Raw genomic sequence first — 22568 nt, forward strand, 5'->3', positions numbered from 1 at the left:
AGCCATACTAATAGTACAAATTCGTTTTTGTGGGGTTTTAGTTTTTATTTATAAAAGAAGAAGAAAAAATAAATTCACCTTGTCTGCTAGATGGGCTAACACCGTACTGGTGTGTTCTCAGCCTTAGCGTGAGTAGGGTTGACACGAGGAAACACTGCAAACGATGGAACATGAACCATGTATCGCAGATAACAACAAAGTATTGGCTGTAGCCCAATAAGTATATATATATATGTATATATATATATTTTACATTTGATGAATAATGTGGTAAATTTATAGTGCTACTAAATAACTCAGCCTTCAGATTATTCCAAAAGTAAAATAACACACCTTGGGAATCATAACAACAACGTTTGATTGGTTGAATCAATTCAACAGGAGGCTTATGTAAGTCATGTCTTAAGCACGTGCTCTGCTGGCCCTGAAAGAGTTGGGCAAACAAGAGAGGGGAGAGGCCCTCGGTCTGTCAGCAGTCCACATGCAGCTCCACACTCACTGACAATGAGAGCCATGCATCCTGCAGGCTCAGCATGCACAGTCCCCTACATCCAGCCACCCCCTTACCTCCTGGCTGGCTGAGAGTGAGAACACACGGTACTAGCCATTGTTCATCCAAGCAGGCATCCATCCTGTTGGCTTCAGCTGAGAGCCCCACTAGCTAAACACCCACTGCTTTATCACATTGTACTGCATACAAGCTGTTTAAATAGGATGTTCTGCTGATATCAACTTGCAGGGCAGAGTTCACATAGCAACAGTTCCGGAGAGCATTCAGCACCTCATCTGTCCTACAGCTGAGCGGCACCATGGGAGAATGTGTTGTTGAGAGTTGGTGGTTTCCATTTTAAAATTCATAATGAGTAAAACCATTTTGTCAAAACAGCTGCTACAATGTGTTGTCTTGTCTGTGACTGTCAGTCCTCTACCTATAGGTGTCTTGTCTGTGACTGTCAGTCCTCTACCTACAGTGTCTTGTCTGTGACTGTCAGTCCTGTACCTACAGTGTCTTGTCTGTGACTGTCAGTCCTGTACCTACAGTGTCTTGTCTGTGACTGTCAGTCCTGTACCTACAGTGTCTTGTCTGTGACTGTCAGTCCTCTACCTATAGGTGTCTTGTCTGTGACTGTCAGTACTCTACCTATAGGTGTCTTGTCTGTGACTGTCAGTCCTCTACCTACGGTGTCTTGTCTGTGACTGTCAGTCCTCTACCTACAGTGTCTTGTCTGTGACTGTCAGTCCTGTACCTATAGGTGTCTTGTCTGTGACTGTCAGTCCTGTACCTATAGGTGTCTTGTCTGTGACTGTCAGTCTTCTACCTATAGGTGTCTTGTCTGTGACTGTCAGTCCTCTACCTATAGGTGTCCTGTCTGTGACTATCAGTCCTCTACCTACATTGTCTAACGGGAGCCTGTTAGGACTTGATAGGCTACATCTTTAGAACTAGAGCCATGAAACATACATGAATATACCTACTGTAGGCTGTAGATTCATATACCCACTGTAGGCTATATACCTACTGTAGGCTGTAGATTCATATACCCACTGTAGGCTATATACCTACTGTAGGCTGTAGATTCATATACCCACTGTAGGCTACGTACTGTAGATTCATATACCCACTGTAGGCTATGTACTGTAGATTCACTATACCTGCTATAAATTCAATGCAGCAGATATGTAGATATCTAGCCTAATCTCAGCACTGTAACCAAATCAGCTACTGGATGTCAATGTTATGACTGTAACATATACCTACTGTAGGCTGTAGAGACCAGTGGATATGTGATGATGTTATACCAGTGGATATGTGATGTTATACCAGAGACCAGTGGATATGTGATGTTATACCAGTGGATATGTGATGTTATACCAGAGACCACTGGATATGTGATGTTATACCAGAGACCAGTGGATATGTGATGTTATACCAGAGACCAGTGGATATGTGATGTTATACCCAGTGGATATGTGATGTTATACCAGTGGATATGTGATGTTATACCAGAGACCAGTGGATATGTGATGTTATACCAGAGACCAGTGGATATGTGATGTTATACCAGAGACCAGTGGATATGTGATGTTATACCAGAGACCAGTGGATATGTGATGTTATACCAGTGGATATGTGATGTTATACCAGTGGATATGTGATGTTATACCAGAGACCAGTGGATATGTGATGTTATACCAGAGACCAGTGGATATGTGATGTTATACCAGAGACCAGTGGATATTGATGTTATGACATCCAGTGGATATGTGATGTTATACCACCAGTGGATATGTGATGTTATACCAGAGACCAGTGGATATGTGATGTTATACCAGTGGATATGATGTTATACCAGAGACCAGTGGATATGTGATGTTATACCAGTGGATATGGATGATGTTATACCAGAGACCAGTGGATATGTGATGTTATACCAGTGGATATGTGATGTTATACCAGAGACCAGTGGATATGTGATGTTATACCAGAGACCAGTGGATATGTGATGTTATACCAGTGGATATGTGATGTTATACCAGAGACCAGTGGATATGTGATGTTATACCAGTGGATATGTGACCAGTGGATATGTGATGTTATACCCAGTGGATATGTGATGTTATACCAGTGGATATGTGATGTTATACCAGATATGTGATGTTATACCAGTGGATATGTGATGTTATACCAGAGACAGTGGATATGTGATGTTATACCAGTGGATATGTGATGTTATACCAGAGACCAGTGGATATGTGATGTTATACCAGAGACCAGTGGATATGTGATGTTATACCAGAGACCAGTGGATATGTGATGTTATACCAGAGACCAGTGGATATGTGATGTTATACCAGAGACCAGTGGATATGTGATGTTATACCAGAGACCAGTGGATATGTGATGTTATACCAGTGGATATGTGATGTTATACCAGAGACCAGTGGATATGTGATGTTATACCAGAGACCAGTGGATATGTGATGTTATACCAGAGACCAGTGGATATGTGATGTTATACCAGAGACCAGTGGATATGTGATGTTATACCAGAGACCAGTGGATATGTGATGTTATACCAGAGACCAGTGGATATGTGATGTTATACCAGAGACCAGTGGATATGTGATGTTATACCAGAGATATGTGATGTTATACCAGTGGATATGTGATGTTATACCAGAGACCAGTGGATATGTGATGTTATACCAGAGACCAGTGGATATGTGATGTTATACCAGAGACCAGTGGATATGTGATGTTATACCAGAGACCAGTGGATATGTGATGTTATACCAGAGACCAGTGGATATGTGATGTTATACCAGTGGATATGTGATGTTATACCAGTGGATATGTGATGTTATACCAGAGACCAGTGGATATGTGATGTTATACCAGAGACCAGTGGATATGTGATGTTATACCAGAGACCAGTGGATATGTGATGTTATACCAGAGACCAGTGGATATGTGATGTTATACCAGAGACCAGTGGATATGTGATGTTATACCAGAGACCAGTGGATATGTGATATGTGGATATGTGATGTTATACCAGAGACCAGTGGATATGTGATGTTATACCAGTGGATATGTGATGTTATACCAGAGACCAGTGGATGATGTTATACTAGAGACCAGTGGATATGTGATGTTATACCAGAGACCAGTGGATATGTGATGTTATACCAGAGACCAGTGGATATGTGATGTTATACCAGAGACCAGTGGATATGTGATGTTATACCAGAGACCAGTGGATATGTGATGTTATACCAGTGGATATGTGATGTTATACCAGAGACCAGTGGATATGTGATGTTATACCAGAGACCAGTGGATATGTGATGTTATACCAGTGGATATGTGATGTTATACCAGTGGATATGTGATGTTATACCAGTGGATATGTGATGTTATACCAGAGACCAGTGGATATGTGATGTTATACCATATGTGATGATACCAGTGGATATGTGATGTTATACCAGACCAGTGGATATGTGATGTTATACCAGAGACCAGTGGATATGTGATGTTATACCAGTGGATATGTGATGTTATACCAGAGACCAGTGGATATGTGATGTTATACCAGTGGATATGTGATGTTATACCAGAGACCAGTGGATATGTGATGTTATACCAGAGACCAGTGGATATGTGATGTTATACCAGTGGATATGTGATGTTATACCAGTGGATATGTGATGTTATACCAGAGACCAGTGGATATGTGATGTTATACCAGTGGATATGTGATGTTATACTAGAGACCAGTGGATATGTGATGTTATACCAGTGGATATGTGATGTTATACTAGAGACCAGTGGATATGTGATGTTATACCAGTGGATATGTGATGTTATACCAGTGGATATGTGATGTTATACCAGAGACCAGTGGATATGTGATGTTATACCAGAGACCAGTGGATATGTGATGTTATACCAGAGTGATGTTATACCAGTGGATATGTGATGTTATACCAGAGACCAGTGGATATGTGATGTTATACCAGATATGATGTTATACCAGTGGATATGTGATGTTATACCAGAGACCAGTGGATATGTGATGTTATACCAGAGACCAGTGGATATGTGATGTTATACCAGAGACCAGTGGATATGTGATGTTATACTGGATATGTGATGTTATACCAGAGACCAGTGGATATGTGATGTTATACCAGAGACCAGTGGATATGTGATGTTATACCAGAGACCAGTGGATATGTGATGTTATACCAGAGACCAGTGGATATGTGATGTTATACCAGTGGATATGTGATGTTATACCAGAGACCAGTGGATATGTGATGTTATACCAGAGACCAGTGGATATGTGATGTTATACCAGAGACCAGTGGATATGTGATGTTATACCAGAGACCAGTGGATATGTGATGTTATACCAGAGACCAGTGGATATGTGATGTTATACCAGAGACCAGTGGATATGTGATGTTATACCAGAGACCAGTGGATATGTGATGTTATACCAGAGACCAGTGGATATGTGATGTTATACCAGAGACCAGTGGATATGTGAAATTAAATCAAATCAAATCAAATTTATTTATATAGCCCTTCAGTGGATATGTGATATCTCAAAGTGCTGTACAGAAACCCAGCCTGGAACCCCAAACAGCAAACAATGGATATGGTGTAAAAGACGGTGGCTATGTGAAAAACTCCCTGGAAAGGCCAAAACCTAGGAAGAAACCTAGAGAGGAACCAGTGGATATGTGATGTTATACCAGGCCAGTCCTCTTGATGGCTGTGACCAGTGGATGGAGATTATAACAGAACAGTGACCAAGATGTTCAAATGTTCATAAATGACCAGCATGGTCAAATGATGTTATAGGCAGAACAGTGGATACTGTGAGCAGCAGCACAGTTATACAGGTGGACTGGGGATACCAAGGAGCCATCATGTCAGGTAGTCCTGGGTTATACAGAGACCAGTGGCTCAGGTCATGTTGAAACTGGAGCAGGAGCATGGCCAGGTGGACTGTGGACAGCAAGGAGTCCTCATGTGAGGTAGTCCTGGGACATGGTCCTAGGGCCCAGGCCAGTTGAAACTGGAGCATACAGCATGGCCAGTGGACTGGGGACAGCAAGGAGTCATCATGTCAGGTAGTCCTGGGGCATGGTTCTAGGGCTCAGGTCCTCCGATATGTGAGAAAGAAAGAGAGAAGGAGAGACCAGTGGATATGTGATGTTATACCAGAGACCACTGGATATGTGATTTACACAGGACACCGGATATGGATGTTATACCAGAGAAGTATATCCAGATAAACCAATATGTGACCCTAGCCCCCCGACACATGGACTATGTGATGTTATAAATACTGGAGGCTGTTAGACCAGAGGATATGTGATGTTATACCAGAGACCAGTGGATATGTGATCCGAGGATACCCCAGAGACAGGGATGGAAGGATATGTGATGTTATACCAGAGACCAGTGGATATGTGATGTTATACCAGAGACCAGTGGATATGTGATGTTATACCAGAGACCAGTGGATATGTGATGTTATACCAGAGACCAGTGGATATGTGATGTTATACCAGAGACCAGTGGATATGTGATGTTATACCAGAGACCAGTGGATATGTGATGTTATACCAGAGACCAGTGGATATGTGATGTTATACCAGAGACCAGTGGATATGTGATGTTATACCAGAGACCAGTGGATATGTGATGTTATACCAGAGACCAGTGGATATGTGATGTTATACCAGAGACCAGTGGATATGTGATGTTATACCAGAGACCAGTGGATATGTGATGTTATACCAGAGACCAGTGGATATGTGATGTTATACCAGAGACCAGTGGATATGTGATGTTATACCAGAGACCAGTGGATATGTGATGTTATACCAGATATGATGTTATACCAGTGGATATGTGATGTTATACCAGAGACCAGTGGATATGTGATGTTATACCAGAGACCAGTGGATATGTGATGTTATACCAGAGACCAGTGGATATGTGATGTTATACCAGAGACCAGTGGATATGTGATGTTATACCAGAGACCAGTGGATATGTGATGTTATACCAGTGGATATGTGATGTTATACCAGAGACCAGTGGATATGTGATGTTATACCAGTGGATATGTGATGTTATACCAGAGACCAGTGGATATGTGATGTTATACCAGAGACCAGTGGATATGTGATGTTATACCAGAGACCAGTGGATATGTGATGTTATACCAGTGGATATGTGATGTTATACCAGAGACCAGTGGATATGTGATGTTATACCAGAGACCAGTGGATATGTGATGTTATACCAGTGGATATGTGATGTTATACCAGAGACCAGTGGATATGTGATGTTATACCAGAGACCAGTGGATATGTGATGTTATACCAGAGACCAGTGGATATGTGATGTTATACTAGAGACCAGTGGATATGTGATGTTATACCAGAGACCAGTGGATATGTGATGTTATACCAGAGACCAGTGGATATGTGATGTTATACCAGAGACCAGTGGATATGTGATGTTATACCAGAGACCAGTGGATATGTGATGTTATACCAGAGACCAGTGGATATGTGATGTTATACCAGAGACCAGTGGATATGTGATGTTATACCAGTGGATATGTGATGTTATACCAGTGGATATGTGATGTTATACCAGAGACCAGTGGATATGTGATGTTATACCAGAGACCAGTGGATATGTGATGTTATACCAGTGGATATGTGATGTTATACCAGAGACCAGTGGATATGTGATGTTATACCAGAGACCAGTGGATATGTGATGTTATACCAGAGACCAGTGGATATGTGATGTTATACCAGAGACCAGTGGATATGTGATGTTATACCAGAGACCAGTGGATATGTGATGTTATACCAGAGACCAGTGGATATGTGATGTTATACCAGAGACCAGTGGATATGTGATGTTATACTAGAGACCAGTGGATATGTGATGTTATACCAGAGACCAGTGGATATGTGATGTTATACCAGAGACCAGTGGATATGTGATGTTATACCAGAAACCAGTGCACCCCCGAACTGTTCTTCAACTCAGAAACTTAAGTATGCTTTGACATGTTCAGGTACACGGTTCAAGACTTTCATTATGACTTTCAGTTACACCTCCGACACTGTGCCGTTACACCATAGTAGTATACATTGGAGTGAAGCACAGACTGAGTTTGTTAAGTTTAAACTGGCTTCCTGTTTATCACACGGGACAGTCTGGGGTCGTGACCTGCCTGTACCAGCAATTCTGCCACCCACATTCCTCACTGGAGCAATACGGTGGATAGCTGACCCTGTGGACAGAAAGGTCAAGCGCTCGTAGCAGGCATGAGAGAACTGTCATTTTATAAAGAAGGCTATCTTCACTCCTATATTCAGTGCAACTTCCTGTTTTGAGGAGGCACAGAGGGCTAGTTTACCATCACCAGTTAAGCTGTATTCTTGTTCTTCCTCTTTTACGACTATGTTGAAGATGACAACAAGAGCATTCTAATATCGCATAATTCTTTGCATAAATGAGGAAGAATTCTAGACAAAAGGACCAGTGATACTAGTTATTACGTTGTTCTAACCTGGGTATCTTCAACCTAGATTTAGGGCCTACAAAGAGGATTATCTTCGTTCCTCTTTTCAGTGCAATGACGAGGCAGTTTTGTGAAGTTGTATTCTCGTTCTTCCTCATGTCCATCATATAACCCTTTACACATCCCTCTCTCCTCCAGACATATGTTCTTCCTGCACATAAAGGAGGAGCTGGACAGTGGCAGCCTGCAGATGGAGGCTGAGCAGGCCAAGGGGCTGTGTGCCCTAATAGCCCAGGCTGAGTACGGAGACTACAACCAGAACACAGCCAAGTACTGCTCTAGCCAGATCTTCAGACAGGAGCCTGACCTGGCAACCATCAACAGGTCAGCAAAGCAATGAGTAACTTGACTCCACCTGCATTCCATGTCTTACTAAGTACTTCTCTGTGCTGACTTGTAGAACTGCTATAGATACAAGATGATGAAAATATAACCTTTTTGATGTGTGAAGGCCATCTGAATAGCTGACTAAACCATGGTTTGGTCTTCTGTTATGGCCTTGATGTGGGAGGAGCCTAAATACTCCCAAATCAGCATATAAATGGGATTCACAACATCTGTCCCTAAAACACTAGGCTGCTGACTCAGCTAGCCCTGCAGCTATATACATTCACTACTGGGCACTAAAGTACAGTTCTCATTCCTCATGTGTTTTGATTAGTTTTAGTTCATTTTATTTCGTAGATCTTTTTTTTAAAATATATAAATAATACATTTAAAAAAATGAAAACCGAGCAGGGATTATTTGGTGGCAGCATTTGAAATAGAAGGTAGAAAACATGTTTAATCCTATGGGTGTTTAATCCTAACAGCAGAAAACGTAACTCTTCTGTCCCGTCCTGCCGTGTCCGTCTGCAGCATCCAGGAGAAGCACCGCGAGCTAGAGGGTCTGAGCCAGGCGTCAGCAGAGTACCAGGCCCTACAGCTGGTGTCCTCCCTGGAGAACTACGGGGTGGAGTGGCACTGGGCCAGGGACTCAGAGGGACAGAGGCTGGCTATAGGGGTCGGCCCTGAAGGGGTATCTATCTGTCAGGAGGACTTCACCCTCACCAACAGGTAAATTCATTAAACTAACCTGACTTCACCCCCACCAACAGGTATATTCATTAAACTAACCTGACTTCACCCCCACCAACAGGTAAATTCACTAAACTAACCTGACTTCACCCCCACCAACAGGTAAATTCACTACACTGACCTGACTTCACCCCCACCAACAGGTATTAAACTAACCTGACTTCACCCCCACCAACAGGTATTAAACTAACCTGACTTCACCCCCACCAACAGGTATTAAACTAACCTGACTTCACCCCCACCAACAGGTATTAAACTAACCTGACTTCACCCCCAGGTATTAAACCACCAACAGGTATTAAACTAACCTGACTTCACCCCCCCCCACCAACAGGTATTAAACTAACCTGACTTCACCCCCACCAACAGGTATTAAACTAACCTGACTTCACCCCCATCAACAGGTATTAAACTAACCTGACTTCACCCCCACCAACAGGTATTAAACTAACCTGACTTCACCCCCACCAACAGGTATATTCATTAAACTAACCTGACTTCACCCCCACCAACAGGTATATTCATTAAACTAACCTGACTTCACCCCCACCAACAGGTATTAAACTAACCTGACTTCACCCCCACCAACAGGTATTAAACTAACCTGACAGTGCTGTTTGCAAAACATGTTATTCGTTGATGCACTGAACAACAACAACAAAAAAGAAACTAAAGTTGAGGTCGGCTTCCTGTCTTTTTCTACTGTGCAGTGTTTGTATACAGATGTAGCAGAGTTGAAAATATAACACTGACTGGTTATACAAACTCAGCATGCTTCTGTTAGCGTAGACACCGTTAATATGTGATTATGTAAAAAAAAAAAAAAATATATGCCATTTAGCAGACGCTTTTATCCAAAGCGACTTACAGTCATGTGTGCATACATTCTACGTATGGGTGGTCCCGGGAATCGAACCCACTACACTGGCGTTACAAGCGCCATGCTCTACCAACTGAGCTACAGAAGGACTACACGGTGTAGTTCTGTCTACAGGTCTAGACACCGTTAATATGTGATTATGTAGTTCTATCTACAGGTCTTTACACACAAGACAATGCTCTGCTGTTGGACATTTGATATGAAGTTATATAGAGCCTACAATGACTCTCTGTCCTCTGTTCTAGGATCATTTATCCCATCATCCAAATGGCCACCCAGTCAGGGAAGAATGTGTACATGACCATCACTAAGGACAGTGGTGAGGATGTGGCCCTGCTGTTTAAGATGACAAGCACCAGAGCTGCCAGCGGCCTGTACCGGGCCATCACAGAGACCCACGCCTTCTACAGGTCAGCAACCATGTAGCATGTAGCATGGCTCACATACCAACAACATGCCTTCTACAGGTCAGCAACCATGTAGCATGTAGCATGGCTCACATACCAACAACATGCCTTCTACAGGTCAGCAACCATGTAGCATGGTTTACATACCAACAACATGCCTTCTACAGGTCAGCAACCATTTAGCATGTAGCATGGCTCACATACCAACAACATGCCTTCTACAGGTCAGCAACCATGTAGCATGTAGCATGGCTTACACACCAACAACATGCCTTCTACAGGTCAGCAACCATGTAGCATGTAGCATGGCTTACACACCAACAACATGCCTTCTACAGGTAAGCAACCATGTAGCATGTAGCATGGCTCACATACCAACAACATGCCTTCTACAGGTCAGCAACCATGTAGCATGTAGCATGGCTTACACACCAACAACATGCCTTCTACAGGTAAGCAACCATGTAGCATGGCTCACATACCAACAACATGCCTTCTACAGGTCAGCAACCATGTAGCATGTAGCATGGCTTACACACCAACAACATGCCTTCTACAGGTCAGCAACCATGTAGCATGTAGCATGGCTTGTACATGTGGAGTCACTCCAGTTTCACAGTGTAATAACATTTTATAATATTGATTTTAGTGTACTTGGTCAATAACTGTGATGTTTACTTGTCCTTCAGGTGTGACACGGTGACGAACGACGTGATGATGCAGTATAGCCGTGACTTCAAGGGTCACCTGGCGTCTCTCTTCCTCAACGAGCATCGCCTGGGCAAGAAGTATGTCTTCGACATCCGACGCACCTCCAAGGAGGTCTCGACCACTGCCGCAGGGCGCTCTACAACGCCGGCATGGCAAGGGACTGTGTGTCCGGCGAGCAGAGCCCGTCGCGGTCCCCTGGGGTGGGGGAAGGAGGCTGTGAGGGGTGCCAGAGGAGCCGGGTTCTGGAGGAGAAGCTGCAGCAGCTTCAGGATGCTCTGCTGTGTATGCTGTGCTGTGAAGAGGAGATGGACGCTGCCTTCTGCCCCTGTGGACACATGGTGTGCTGCCACAACTGTGCCGTCCAGCTAGAGGTAACCATAACGCCATGGTTTAAAATAAGTATATATATATACGTACTCACTCACTCACTCACTCACTCACTCACTCACTCACTCACTCACTCACTCACTCACTCACTCACTCACTCACTCACTCACTCACTACCAGTCAAAAGTTTTAGAACACCTACTCATTCAAGGGTTTTTCTTTATTTTTACTATTTTCTACATAAGAGTGAAGCCATCAAAACTATGAAATAACACATGGAGTCATGGAGTAACCAAAAAAGTATTAAACAAATTAAAATATTTTATTCTTCAAATAGCCACCCTTTGCCTTGATGACAGCTTTGCACACTCTTGGTATTCTCTCAACCAGTTTAACCCGGAATGATTTTCCAACAGTATTGAAGCAGTTCCCACACATGGTGAGCACTTGTAGGCTGCTTTTCCTTCACTCTGCGGTCTGACTCAACCCAAACTATCTCAATTTGGTTGAGGTTGTGTAATTGTGGAGGCCAGGTCAACTGATGCAGCACTCCATCACTCTTCTTCTTGGTCAAATAGCCCTTACACAGCCTGGAGGTGTGTTGGGTCGTTGTCCTGTCAAAAAACAAATGATAGTCCCATTAAACGCACGCCAGATGGGAAGGCGTAATGCTACCGATGCTGTGGTAGCCATGCTGGTTAAGTGTGCCTTGAATTCTAAATACATCACCGACAGTGTCACCAGCAAAACACCATAACACCACCTCCTCCATGCTTCACGGTGGGAACCACACATGCAGAGATCATCCGTTCACCTACTCTGCGTCTCACAAAGACACGGCGGTTGGAACCAAAAATCTCCGATTTGGACTGCAGCATCTGCAGCATCTCCCCTCCACGACCCCACACATGACGCAAGTTCACAGACAAAATTCAAACAATTTCAGACCAAATAAACATTTCTTAAAAGCATTGTTAACTAATGGGAAAGGCAGTCAGAGACTACAAAGGTGCTGCAGATGACAGTCCCCCCAGCTCTCTCTTTGCTGAAGCCATGAGTGCATGTTTCAGTGCCCAACAGGTCATAGATCAGATTTTATCAGATGTCCAGGAGGAACTAGAGAACAATGATTTAGAAGAGGAGCAGGAATCTGAAGAAGATGGGGAAGAATTACAACCCAGAGCCACGATGTATCATCTTCAGATGAAGAAGAGAACCCCCAAGCTGAACGAGACATTTTTGTCAAATAACAGCAACATAACATGGTCCTTGTCACCATATGACAACCAGGGCAGGATGGCAGCACAACATGTCATAAGGATGAAACCCCAGGGCCCACAAGACATGCAGTCAACATGTCATAAGGACGACCCCAGGGCCCACAAGACATGCAGTCAACATGTCATAAGGATGACCCCAGGGCCCACAAGACATGCAGTCAACATGTCATAAGGATGACCCCAGGGCCCACAAGACATGCAGTCAACATGTCATAAGGATGAAACCCCAGGGCCCACAAGACATGCAGTCAACATGTCATAAGGATGACCCCAGGGCCCACAGGACATGCAGTCAACATGTCAGAAGGACGACCCCAGGGCCCACAAGACATGCAGTCAACATGTCATAAGGATGACCCCAGGGCCCACAAGACATGCAGTCAACATGTCAGAAGGACGACTCCAGGGCCCACAAGACATGCAGTCAACATGTCATAAGGATGACCCCAGGGCCCACAGGACATGCAGTTACCCAGGACATCACCTCAACATTCTACATGTTCATCACACCAGCCGTCGAAAAAATTATCTTGGAGAAGGCAAATTTGGAGGATTTCTGTAAATATGGAGACAACTGGAAAAGGATGGATCAGATTGACCTGCGTGTCTACATAGGGCTGCTAATCTTAGCGGGTGTGTATAGGTCCCGAGGTGAGGCTACATGTAGTCTCTGGGATGCAGAGAGTGGAAGGGCGATTTAATAAAATAATTAATTTTTTTAAAAAACGGCTTAAAAAATATATATCTAATTATTTTTGTGCCACAATGCCACTGAAAGTTTTTCACACTTTCTCAAGAATGCTACGATTTGAGAACCGTGAGTCAAGACCTGCAAGACATGTGTGAGGAAAATGCTCTTGTAACCCCACACATTCAAAGAAGGGAGTGCCTCCCCAGCACAGCAGCCTTTTGCAGTGCTTGTGGCAAGTTAACAAATACTATGTGCTGCACATGTGAGAAATACACCTGCAAAGTCCATGCACACACACTTGCATACTGTCCTACATGTGCTAATTAGAGTTGATTGATTTATGTTCCTCACGTTTTTGTTTTGTATCTATCTTATCTTATGTAATGTTGTTTCTACACCTTGTGGGTGGGGGCAATGGTTAAACAAATGGGAGAAGACTAGTATTTTGTAGTTGAATTCCTCATTGTACAGTCCATAAGTATATATTTAAAAACAGATATTCACAAATTTTGTGATGAATGACAGGTTGTTTCTTCATGCAAAACACATTTAGGATTTAAAATTCAATTAAGCTGCTTTATTTTAGGGGTTTAGTGAAGGCGGGTCATTTTTTAACCTTTAGGACAAGGTGAGTATACAGAATGTTAAGACTTACACAAGGGTTAAAGTAATGATGGACTGTTGTTTCTCTTTGCTTATTTGAGCTGTTCTTGACATAATATGGACTTGGTCTTTTACCAAATAGGGCTATCTTCTGTATACCACCTCTACCTTGCCACAACACAACTGAGTGGCTCAAACGCATTATGAAGGAAAGAAATTCCACAAATTAACTTTTAAGAAGGCACACCTGTTAATTGAAATGCATTCTAGGTGACTACCTCATGAAGCTGGCTGAGAGAATACCAAGAGTGTGCAAAGCTGTCATCAAGGCAAAGGGTGTATTTGAATAATTTTTTATATTTGAAGAATCTCAAATATAAAATATATTTTGATTTATTTAACACTTTTTTGGTTACTACGTGATTCCATATGTGTTATTTCATAGTTTTGATGGAGTCACTATTATTCTACAATGTAGAAAATAGTAAAAAAAATAAAGAAAAACCCTTGTATGAGTAGATGTTCTAAAACTTTTGACCGGTTGTGTGTGTACAGTATATAATTGTTGAAATATTTTGTAGTCTGTATTGATAGATACAGTGAAGAAGTGATTGAAATGGAGGAGAAGGACAGAATGGAATGTGACTCAGTCGGGGTTTGAACCGCAGCCTCCATGGGGTTTATGTGTTCCAGGGGTGGCAGCACTAAACACCAGTCCCTGTTACACCATAACGCCATGTTCTAGTATCTTCCACTGTGCTGAATGAACTTTGAAGCTCCAAGTTAAACTTTTAGAGAGGTCAGGGTGGTTGGCAGTTCATGAAAAGAGCTGGTGCTTTTTTTTCCCTTTTTAAGCAAATGAAGTGAACTGTTTGGTGAGGAGGAGTATGGGAGCCGGGAGGAATGTTTGCAGAAACTATAGTTACCCTTTTTCCCATGGTTTATTGGCTGTCCGGAACCTTCTGTAGCCTGTAGGTCGTAGGTTAAATGCCTGTACTGTCAGCTACTCTGTGGACACCATTAATCCAATATTATATATATATATTATATAATTAATTCATCCAGATCTATAGGACTGTATATATATATATACAGTGTTTTAATGTTAGATTAGCATATTATATTCTAATCAAATCTTTTGATCTCACCCCTTCAGGTGTGTCCGGTGTGTCGGTCAGAGGTGGACCATGTCCAGCACGTCTACCTGCCCACCTGTGCCAACCTGCTGTCCCTGGCAGTGAGCAGTGCTGCCCCCTTCAATATTCCCAGAGACCTGGCCACTCACCTCTGTTCCTCCAGAGAGTTCTACACCAGCACAGACCAGATCTGTCACACGTAGATTTACTTCCAAATAGCTATCATTGCTATCATTGCTAGCGTTAGCTAGCTAAAAATCTGGAGGTCTCCCCTCAATCTTAGCTAGCTGGCTAACGTTAGCTAGCTAAAATCTGTAGGTCTCCCCTCAATTTTAGCTAGCTGGCTAACGTTATACTGCATCTAAAGTTAATCCGGCGACATCAAAATGATGAAAAAAGGTTTTCCTACTAATTATTTGCCGCCTTTAGAAATGTCATCGTGTTTTCAAGCCACAGTAATAAACTTTAGACTGAATATTCATCAGCCCCCAATGAGGATGCATTGAGTAGAATGTTCAGTTGGGCATCAGTCCTAAAACAAACCTTCAAACAATATTGTGAAGCAACGTGCAAACCATAAATACCAGGGGTAGTGCTGTAGTAGTATACCAGTAGTAGTGCTGTAGTAGTATACCAGTAGTAGTGCTGTAGTAGTTGTATACCAGTAGTAGTGCTGTAGTAGTATACCAGTAGTAGTGCTGCAGTAGTTGTAGTGCTGTAGTATACCAGTAGTAGTGCTGTATTAGTATACCAGTAGTAGTGCTGTAGTAGTTGTATACCAGTAGTAGTGCTGTAGTTGTATACCAGTAGTAGTGTTGTAGTAGTATACCAGTAGTAGTGCTGTAGTAGTTGTATACCAGGCATAGTATACCAGTAGTAGTGCTGTAGTAGTTGTATACCAGGCATAGTATACCAGTAGTAGTGCTGTAGTAGTATACCTGTAGTAGTATACCAGTAGTAGTGCTGTAGTAGTTGTATACCAGGCATAGTATACCAGTAGTAGTGCTGCAGTAGTTGTAGTGCTGTAGTATACCAGTAGTAGTGCTGTAGTAGTTGTATACCAGTAGTAGTGCTGTAGTTGTATACTAGTAGTAGTGCTGTAGTAGTATACCAGTAGTAGTGCTATAGTAGTATACCAGTAGTAGTGCTGTAGTAGTATACCAGTAGTAGTGCTATAGTAGTATACCAGTAGTAGTGCTGTAGTAGTTGTATACCAGTAGTAGTGCTGTAGTAGTTGTATACCAGGGGTAATGCTGTAGTAGTATACCAGTAGTAGTGCTGTAGTAGTATACCAGTAGTAGTATACCAGTAGTAGTGCTATAGTAGTATACCAGTAGTAGTGCTGTAGTAGTATACCAGTAGTAGTATACCAGTAGTAGTGCTGTAGTAGTTGTATAACAGGGGTAGTGCTGTAGTAGTATACCAGTTGTAGTGCTGTAGTATTGTATACCAGTAGTAGTGCCGTAGTAGTTGTATACCTGTAGTAGTGCTGTAGTAGTTGTATACCAGGGGTAGTGCTGTAGTAGTTGTAGTGCTGTAGTAGTATACCAATAGTTGTATACCAGTAGTAGTGCTGTAGTAGTTGTATACCAGGGGTAGTGCTGTAGTAGTTGTAGTGCTGTAGTAGTATACCAATAGTTGTATACCAGTAGTAGTGCTGCAGTAGTTGTATACCATTCATAGTATACCAGTAGTAGTGCTGTAGTAGTATACCTGTAGTAGTATACGAGTAGTAGTGCTGCAGTAGTTGTATATCAGGCATAGTATACCAGTAGTAGTTGTATACCAGTAGTAGTGCTGCAGTAGTTGTATATCAGGCATAGTATACCAGTAGTAGTAGTATACGAGTAGTAGTGCTGCAGTAGTTGTATATCAGGCATAGTATACCAGTAGTAGTTGTATACCAGTAGTAGTGCTGCAGTAGTTGTATACCAGGTGTAGTGCTGCAGTAGGGATATACCAGGGGTAGTATACCAGTAGTTGTATACCAGGGGTAGTGATGTAGTAGTATACCAGTAGGTGTATACCAGGGGTAGTGCTGTAGTAGTATACCAGTAGTTGTATACCAGTAGTAGTGCTGTATTAGTATACCAGTAGTAGTGCTGTATTAGTATACCAGTAGTAGTGCTGTAGTAGTTGTATACCAGTAGTAGTGCTGTAGTAGTTGTATACCAGTAGTAGTGCTGTAGTAGTATACCAGTAGTAGTGATGTAGTAGTGCTGTAGTATACTAGTAGTAGTGCTGTAGTAGTATACCAGTAGTAGTGCTGTAGTAGTTGTATACCAGTAGTAGTGCTGTAGTAGTAGTATACCAGTAGTAGTGCTGTAGTAGTTGTATACCAGTAGTAGTGCTGTAGTAGTTGTATATACCAGTAGTAGTGCTGTAGTAGTTGTATACCAGTAGTAGTGCTGTAGTAGTTGTAGTGCTGTAGTAGTGCTGTAGTATACCAGTAGTAGTGCTGTAGTAGTTGTATACCAGTAGTAGTGCTGTAGTTGTATACCAGGGGTAGTATACCAGTAGTGTAGTAGTACTGCAGTATTGGTGTTGTAGTAGTAGTGTGCTACTGTATGAGGTGCTATATGACTGCATACAGTAGCATTCTGAACATTAATTTCTCTGGCCACAGCTCTGGTGGACATTCCTGCAGTCAGCATGCCAACTGCACGCTCCCTCAACTTGAGACATCTATTGTGTTGTGTGACAACTGTACATTTTAGAACAATCTTTTATTGTCTCCAGCACAAGGTGCACCTGTGTAATGATTGTGCTGTTTAATCAGCTTCTTGATATGCCAGCTTCTTGATTACCTTGGCACAGGGGAAATGCTCACTACCGGGATGTAAACAAATTAGTGCACAATTTGAGAGAAATAAGCTTTTTGTTCATTATATGTATACTTTACACTCCATTGTATTTTGATGTCTTTATCTCTGCCTTAAACAAACGGTATATAAATGTGATGTCTCTGACCATAGTGTTGAAATCGTCATTACATTAGACTAGAAGAGTGTACCAGACCAGGTAAATAGTCTTTATTTTTTATTTTTTTTATCAGGGCCCACAGGGCTGTAATGAAGTAGTGCACTATATAGGGTGTCTGTTGGGATGGATGTTCCCACTGTCTTACACAGATGAGTTACTCAATCTATCTTCTGGCCTGCAGCGAGTTCAACAACATGTACCATACCAGGCCTGTTACCAGTCTACAGAAGTCACATTGTTGCTTCTCATACCACCCTACATCCCACTGCTGGCTTGCTCAGATCTAAACATGGTTTGTCTCTGGATGCTAATGGAAGTGGTGTTGGAGGGCCAATTATCCCAATGACCCAGGACAGTGTTTGGGGACATTGCCCTGTGTAGCGTGTCGTCTTTCGGATGAGACGTTAAACGGGTGTCCTGACTCTCTGTGGTCACTAAAGATCCCATGGCACTTATTACAAGAGTAGGGGTGTTAACCCTGATGTCCTGACTAAATTCCCAATCTGGCCCTCATACCATCATGGACACCTAATCATGTACGAGCTGCCAATTGGCTCATACATCCTCTCCCCTGTAACTATTCCCCAGGTCGTTGCTGTAAATGAGAAAATGTTCTCAGTCAACTTAACTGGTAAAATAAGGGTTAAATGAAATGGAGAAGAATTCTCTACCAAAGCTCTTCATTTCTTTTTAAATAGCTATTTACACTATGTACCTGAACATTGGATTTCAATTTGTTGATCAATGATTTCTGTAGTTAAGGTTCTGTTCTGTATTTAAAGCTGTGTTTTACTGAGTTGAAATCTAAACCAAGATTTCATATTTATTTTCAAGAATTAATAAAATATTTATTTTGTACTTAATGTTTCATTTGTGAGCATTTTCTATCAGTTGTGAACTAGTCTCAAGATGTCATAGAGATCCTAAAGGAGTTGTGTTTGCACTGAGCAATGCTGTTACTGATAACCTAAAGACAGATATCTGAGTGACAACCTCCATCGATGATTAGGGGAGACTGGGGGAAATTGTAAAGGTGTATTTTGCTCAGAGACCCCTTGAAGTAGGCCAGTCATGTTTTTATCATTAGGGATAGGGGGATACCTAGTCAGTTGTAAATGTAAAAAAAAAAAAAAAAAACCTTAGGCTATACACAATGTGAACTACTGCTCATTTGAATAACTTTTTGTTGAATTCCTTAAAGTTAGGGTAGCCTATGGGATGCAGGGTGAATATATCATAATTTGTTAAGGTGATCATTTGTGTGAAATACTAACTAAATGGAAAATGTCTCATTGTTGAATACAGTCCGCAGTTATTAGGACATTTCTTGGTGGGACTTTGGAACAGTTTGTATTTCAGCTGTTTCCTCATGAAAATAAACTCTCTTTCCTCACCTAGTGGTGTGGTTGGGTAATACACCCTATTTCATTATGTGATTCAGGTTCCATTTTCTCAATATTTGAGAAACTATTTTCATTATATAGTTGAGGATGATGAATAGAATGATACAATGAAGAGGATGACGAAGATAATTTTATCCATAGGATAATAACACATAGAATTAATGCAAAAGTAATGCACAGAATTTGGCCTTCAGTGACCCATTAAAAAAACATTTAGGCGTTTCCTACCTTGTGAATGTTTTAGTGTATATACCTCACCCCATCCCCTCTGAGGATGTTGACTGACTCCAGTACTTCCTGGTTCTGTCAGCAGCTGTGCTGTTCTCTGCAGTGATAGGTCCATCTGACATGAATGTGTGTCAGATGGCCAGTGACAATACCACTTCTACTAGTGCTGCAACTGCGGCTGCCTCCCTCTGCACTGCTCTCAATTATATGAGAGAGAGAGAGATGGAGAGAGAGAGATGGAGAGAGAGAGAGAAAGAGATAGATAGAGACAGAGAGATGGAGAGAGAGAGAGAGAGAGAGAGAGAGAGAGAGAGAGAGAGAGAGAGAGAGAGAGAGAGAGAGAGAGAGAGAGAGAGAGAGAGAGACCAAATAAAGCCATAGGTGTGTGTGCTGCTGGGAGGGGAGAGCCTGTTAACATGCTATAAATATTTAATGCATCTGGAGCTTCAGGGTTGGCTACTGTCTGGGTCTCAGCAGACCACATCACAGGCTCTATGTTGATCTAGTGATTCATAGAATTATTGATTTATTGGACTGGGACAGGGATTGGACCAACCCGGAGGTGACAGGCCATCATGCCTCGGATAGACGTGGATGTGAAGCTGGACTTTAAAGATGTCCTGTTCAGACCCAAGAGAAGCAGCCTGAAGAGCAGGTCAGAGGTAAGGTGTTATAAACCAGCCTTTATAGCTGCTGTTGTAGATGTCTAATGTGTTTTGCCTTGTCAGCACAGAAAAGAGAAAGGAGGAGCCATGGTGGACTCCCAAGGGGGCCAAGAGCATCAAGTCTTATGTTCAAATCTGTGTTGAATCACAAATGACATACTAACTAGTCCAAGCCAGCTGTGTTGGGTGGGTCAGTTGTGGAGGGTCAGTGATGAACGATACCATAGGATTCCATATAGAACTGGTGATGTAGAGGATATCAGTGTAGAACATACTCTATGGTTCCTTAGCTTGCTACAGCAGAACACAGTAACCTTCCCTGTGTGTGTCGAGGTCACCTTCCCATAAGCGGGGCTTGTATGGGCGTGTGTGTGCGCCTGTGCGTGCATGCTTGTGTGTGTTTGACTCTTTATGTTGGTGTGTGTGTGTGGTGTGTGTGTGTGTGTGTGTGTGTGTGTGTGTGTGTGTGTGTGTGTGTGTGTGTGTGTGTGTGTGTGTGTGTGTGTGTGTGTGTGTGTGTGTGTGTGTGTGTGTGTGTGTGTGTGTGTGTGTGTGTGTGTGTGTGTGTGTGTGTGTGTGTGTGTGTGTGTGTGTGTGTGCGTGTGTGCATACGTCAATGTGTGTGTCTATTTGTGCCTTCTCCCACTGCCTGCCTGGCACAGACTTCACAATGTTCTGCCTGGCTAGCGCCTGTCAACACCTATACCTCTATGTAATGACATATGAGACATGACATGGCGTGATACGAGACATGACACTGAGTTAAACGCTAACTAAATGGAATATGCCTCATTGTTGACAACAATCCACAGGCTGTTATTAGGACGTGTGTGTGTGTGTGTGTGTGTGTGTGTGTGTGTGTGTGTGTGTGTGTGTGTGTGTGTGTGTGTGTGTGTGTGTGTGTGTGTGTGTGTGTGTGTGTGTGTGTGTGTGTGTGTGTGTGTGTGTGTGTGTGTGTGTGTGTGTGTGTGTGTGTCTGATCGTGTGTGTGTGTGTCTGATCGTGTGTGTGTGTGTGTCTGATCGTGTGTGTGTGTGTGTGTGTGTGTGTGTGTGTGTGTCTGATCGTGTGTGTGTGTGTCTGATCGTGTGTGTGTGTGTGTCTGATCGTGTGTGTGTGTGTGTGTGTGTGTGTTCCACAGCCTTTTTTCAGGTAAGATACCAAACATAATAATTTATAGTTGAATGAACATATGAGACAAATAGAGAAAACTCATCCCTTTAAGTTGGCTGAATTCATTTCCTGCATTTTCTCATATTAGAGATATCGTTGGGCCTAATAAAACAGTTCAGGTAACACTTTGACCGAAGAGTTGAGGAAACTTAAACAAGGCTTTGGTACCAGTTACTGAATAAGGATTGGCTGAAACAACTAGATGTGTGGGTGTTTCTATTTTATATATATATATTTTTTTTTACAGTACATGACATGAGAGTCAAGCTTGCCCCTTATTCCCATATGGCACTACATTCCCTATATAGTTCACTTATTTTGACCGGGGCGCATAGGGGACAGTGAGTGTGACACTGAGTGGCACCCTATTCCCTATATTACATTTACATTTAAGTCATTTAGCAGACGCTCTTATCCAGAGCGACTTACAAATTGGTGCATTCACCTTATGACATCCAGTGGAACAGTCACTTTACGATAGTGCATCTAAATCTTAAAGGGGGGGGGGAATACTTATCCTATCCTAGGTATTCCTTAAAGAGGTGGGGTTTCAGGTGTCTCCGGAAGGTGGTGATAGACTCCGCTGTCCTGGCGTCGTGAGGGAGTTTGTTCCACCATTGGGGGGCTAGAGCAGCGAACAGTTTTGACTGGGCTGAGCGGGAGCTGTACTTCCTCAGTGGTAGGGAGGCGAGCAGGCCAGAGGTGGATGAACGCAGTGCCCTTGTTTGGGTGTAGGGCCTGATCAGAGCCTGGAGGTACTGAGGTGCCGTTCCCCTCACAGCTCCGTAGGCAAGCACCATGGTCTTGTAGCGGATGCGAGCTTCAACTGGAAGCCAGTGGAGAGAACGGAGGAGCGGGGTGATGTGAGAGAAC

At 42.7% G+C, this 22568-nt stretch overlaps 1 protein-coding gene across 1 annotated transcript in view; it reads left to right on the forward strand.

Annotated features, from left to right (window-relative positions):
• The window catches only part of LOC124028347 (E3 ubiquitin-protein ligase MYLIP-A-like), a 28548-nt gene extending 12597 nt beyond the window's left edge, over positions 1–15951 (forward strand). Inside the window, 6 exon segments of the mRNA XM_046340452.1 lie at positions 8271–8456; positions 8991–9188; positions 10335–10499; positions 11186–11319; positions 11322–11578; positions 15265–15951. Coding sequence (XP_046196408.1) covers positions 8271–8456; positions 8991–9188; positions 10335–10499; positions 11186–11319; positions 11322–11578; positions 15265–15447 — 1123 coding nt within the window. The 3' untranslated portion in view covers positions 15448–15951.
• The last annotated feature ends 6617 nt before the right edge of the window (positions 15952–22568 follow it).

This window comes from Oncorhynchus gorbuscha, unplaced genomic scaffold (genome assembly GCF_021184085.1).
Source record: "Oncorhynchus gorbuscha isolate QuinsamMale2020 ecotype Even-year unplaced genomic scaffold, OgorEven_v1.0 Un_scaffold_4067, whole genome shotgun sequence".
Lineage (NCBI taxonomy): Eukaryota > Metazoa > Chordata > Actinopteri > Salmoniformes > Salmonidae > Oncorhynchus > Oncorhynchus gorbuscha.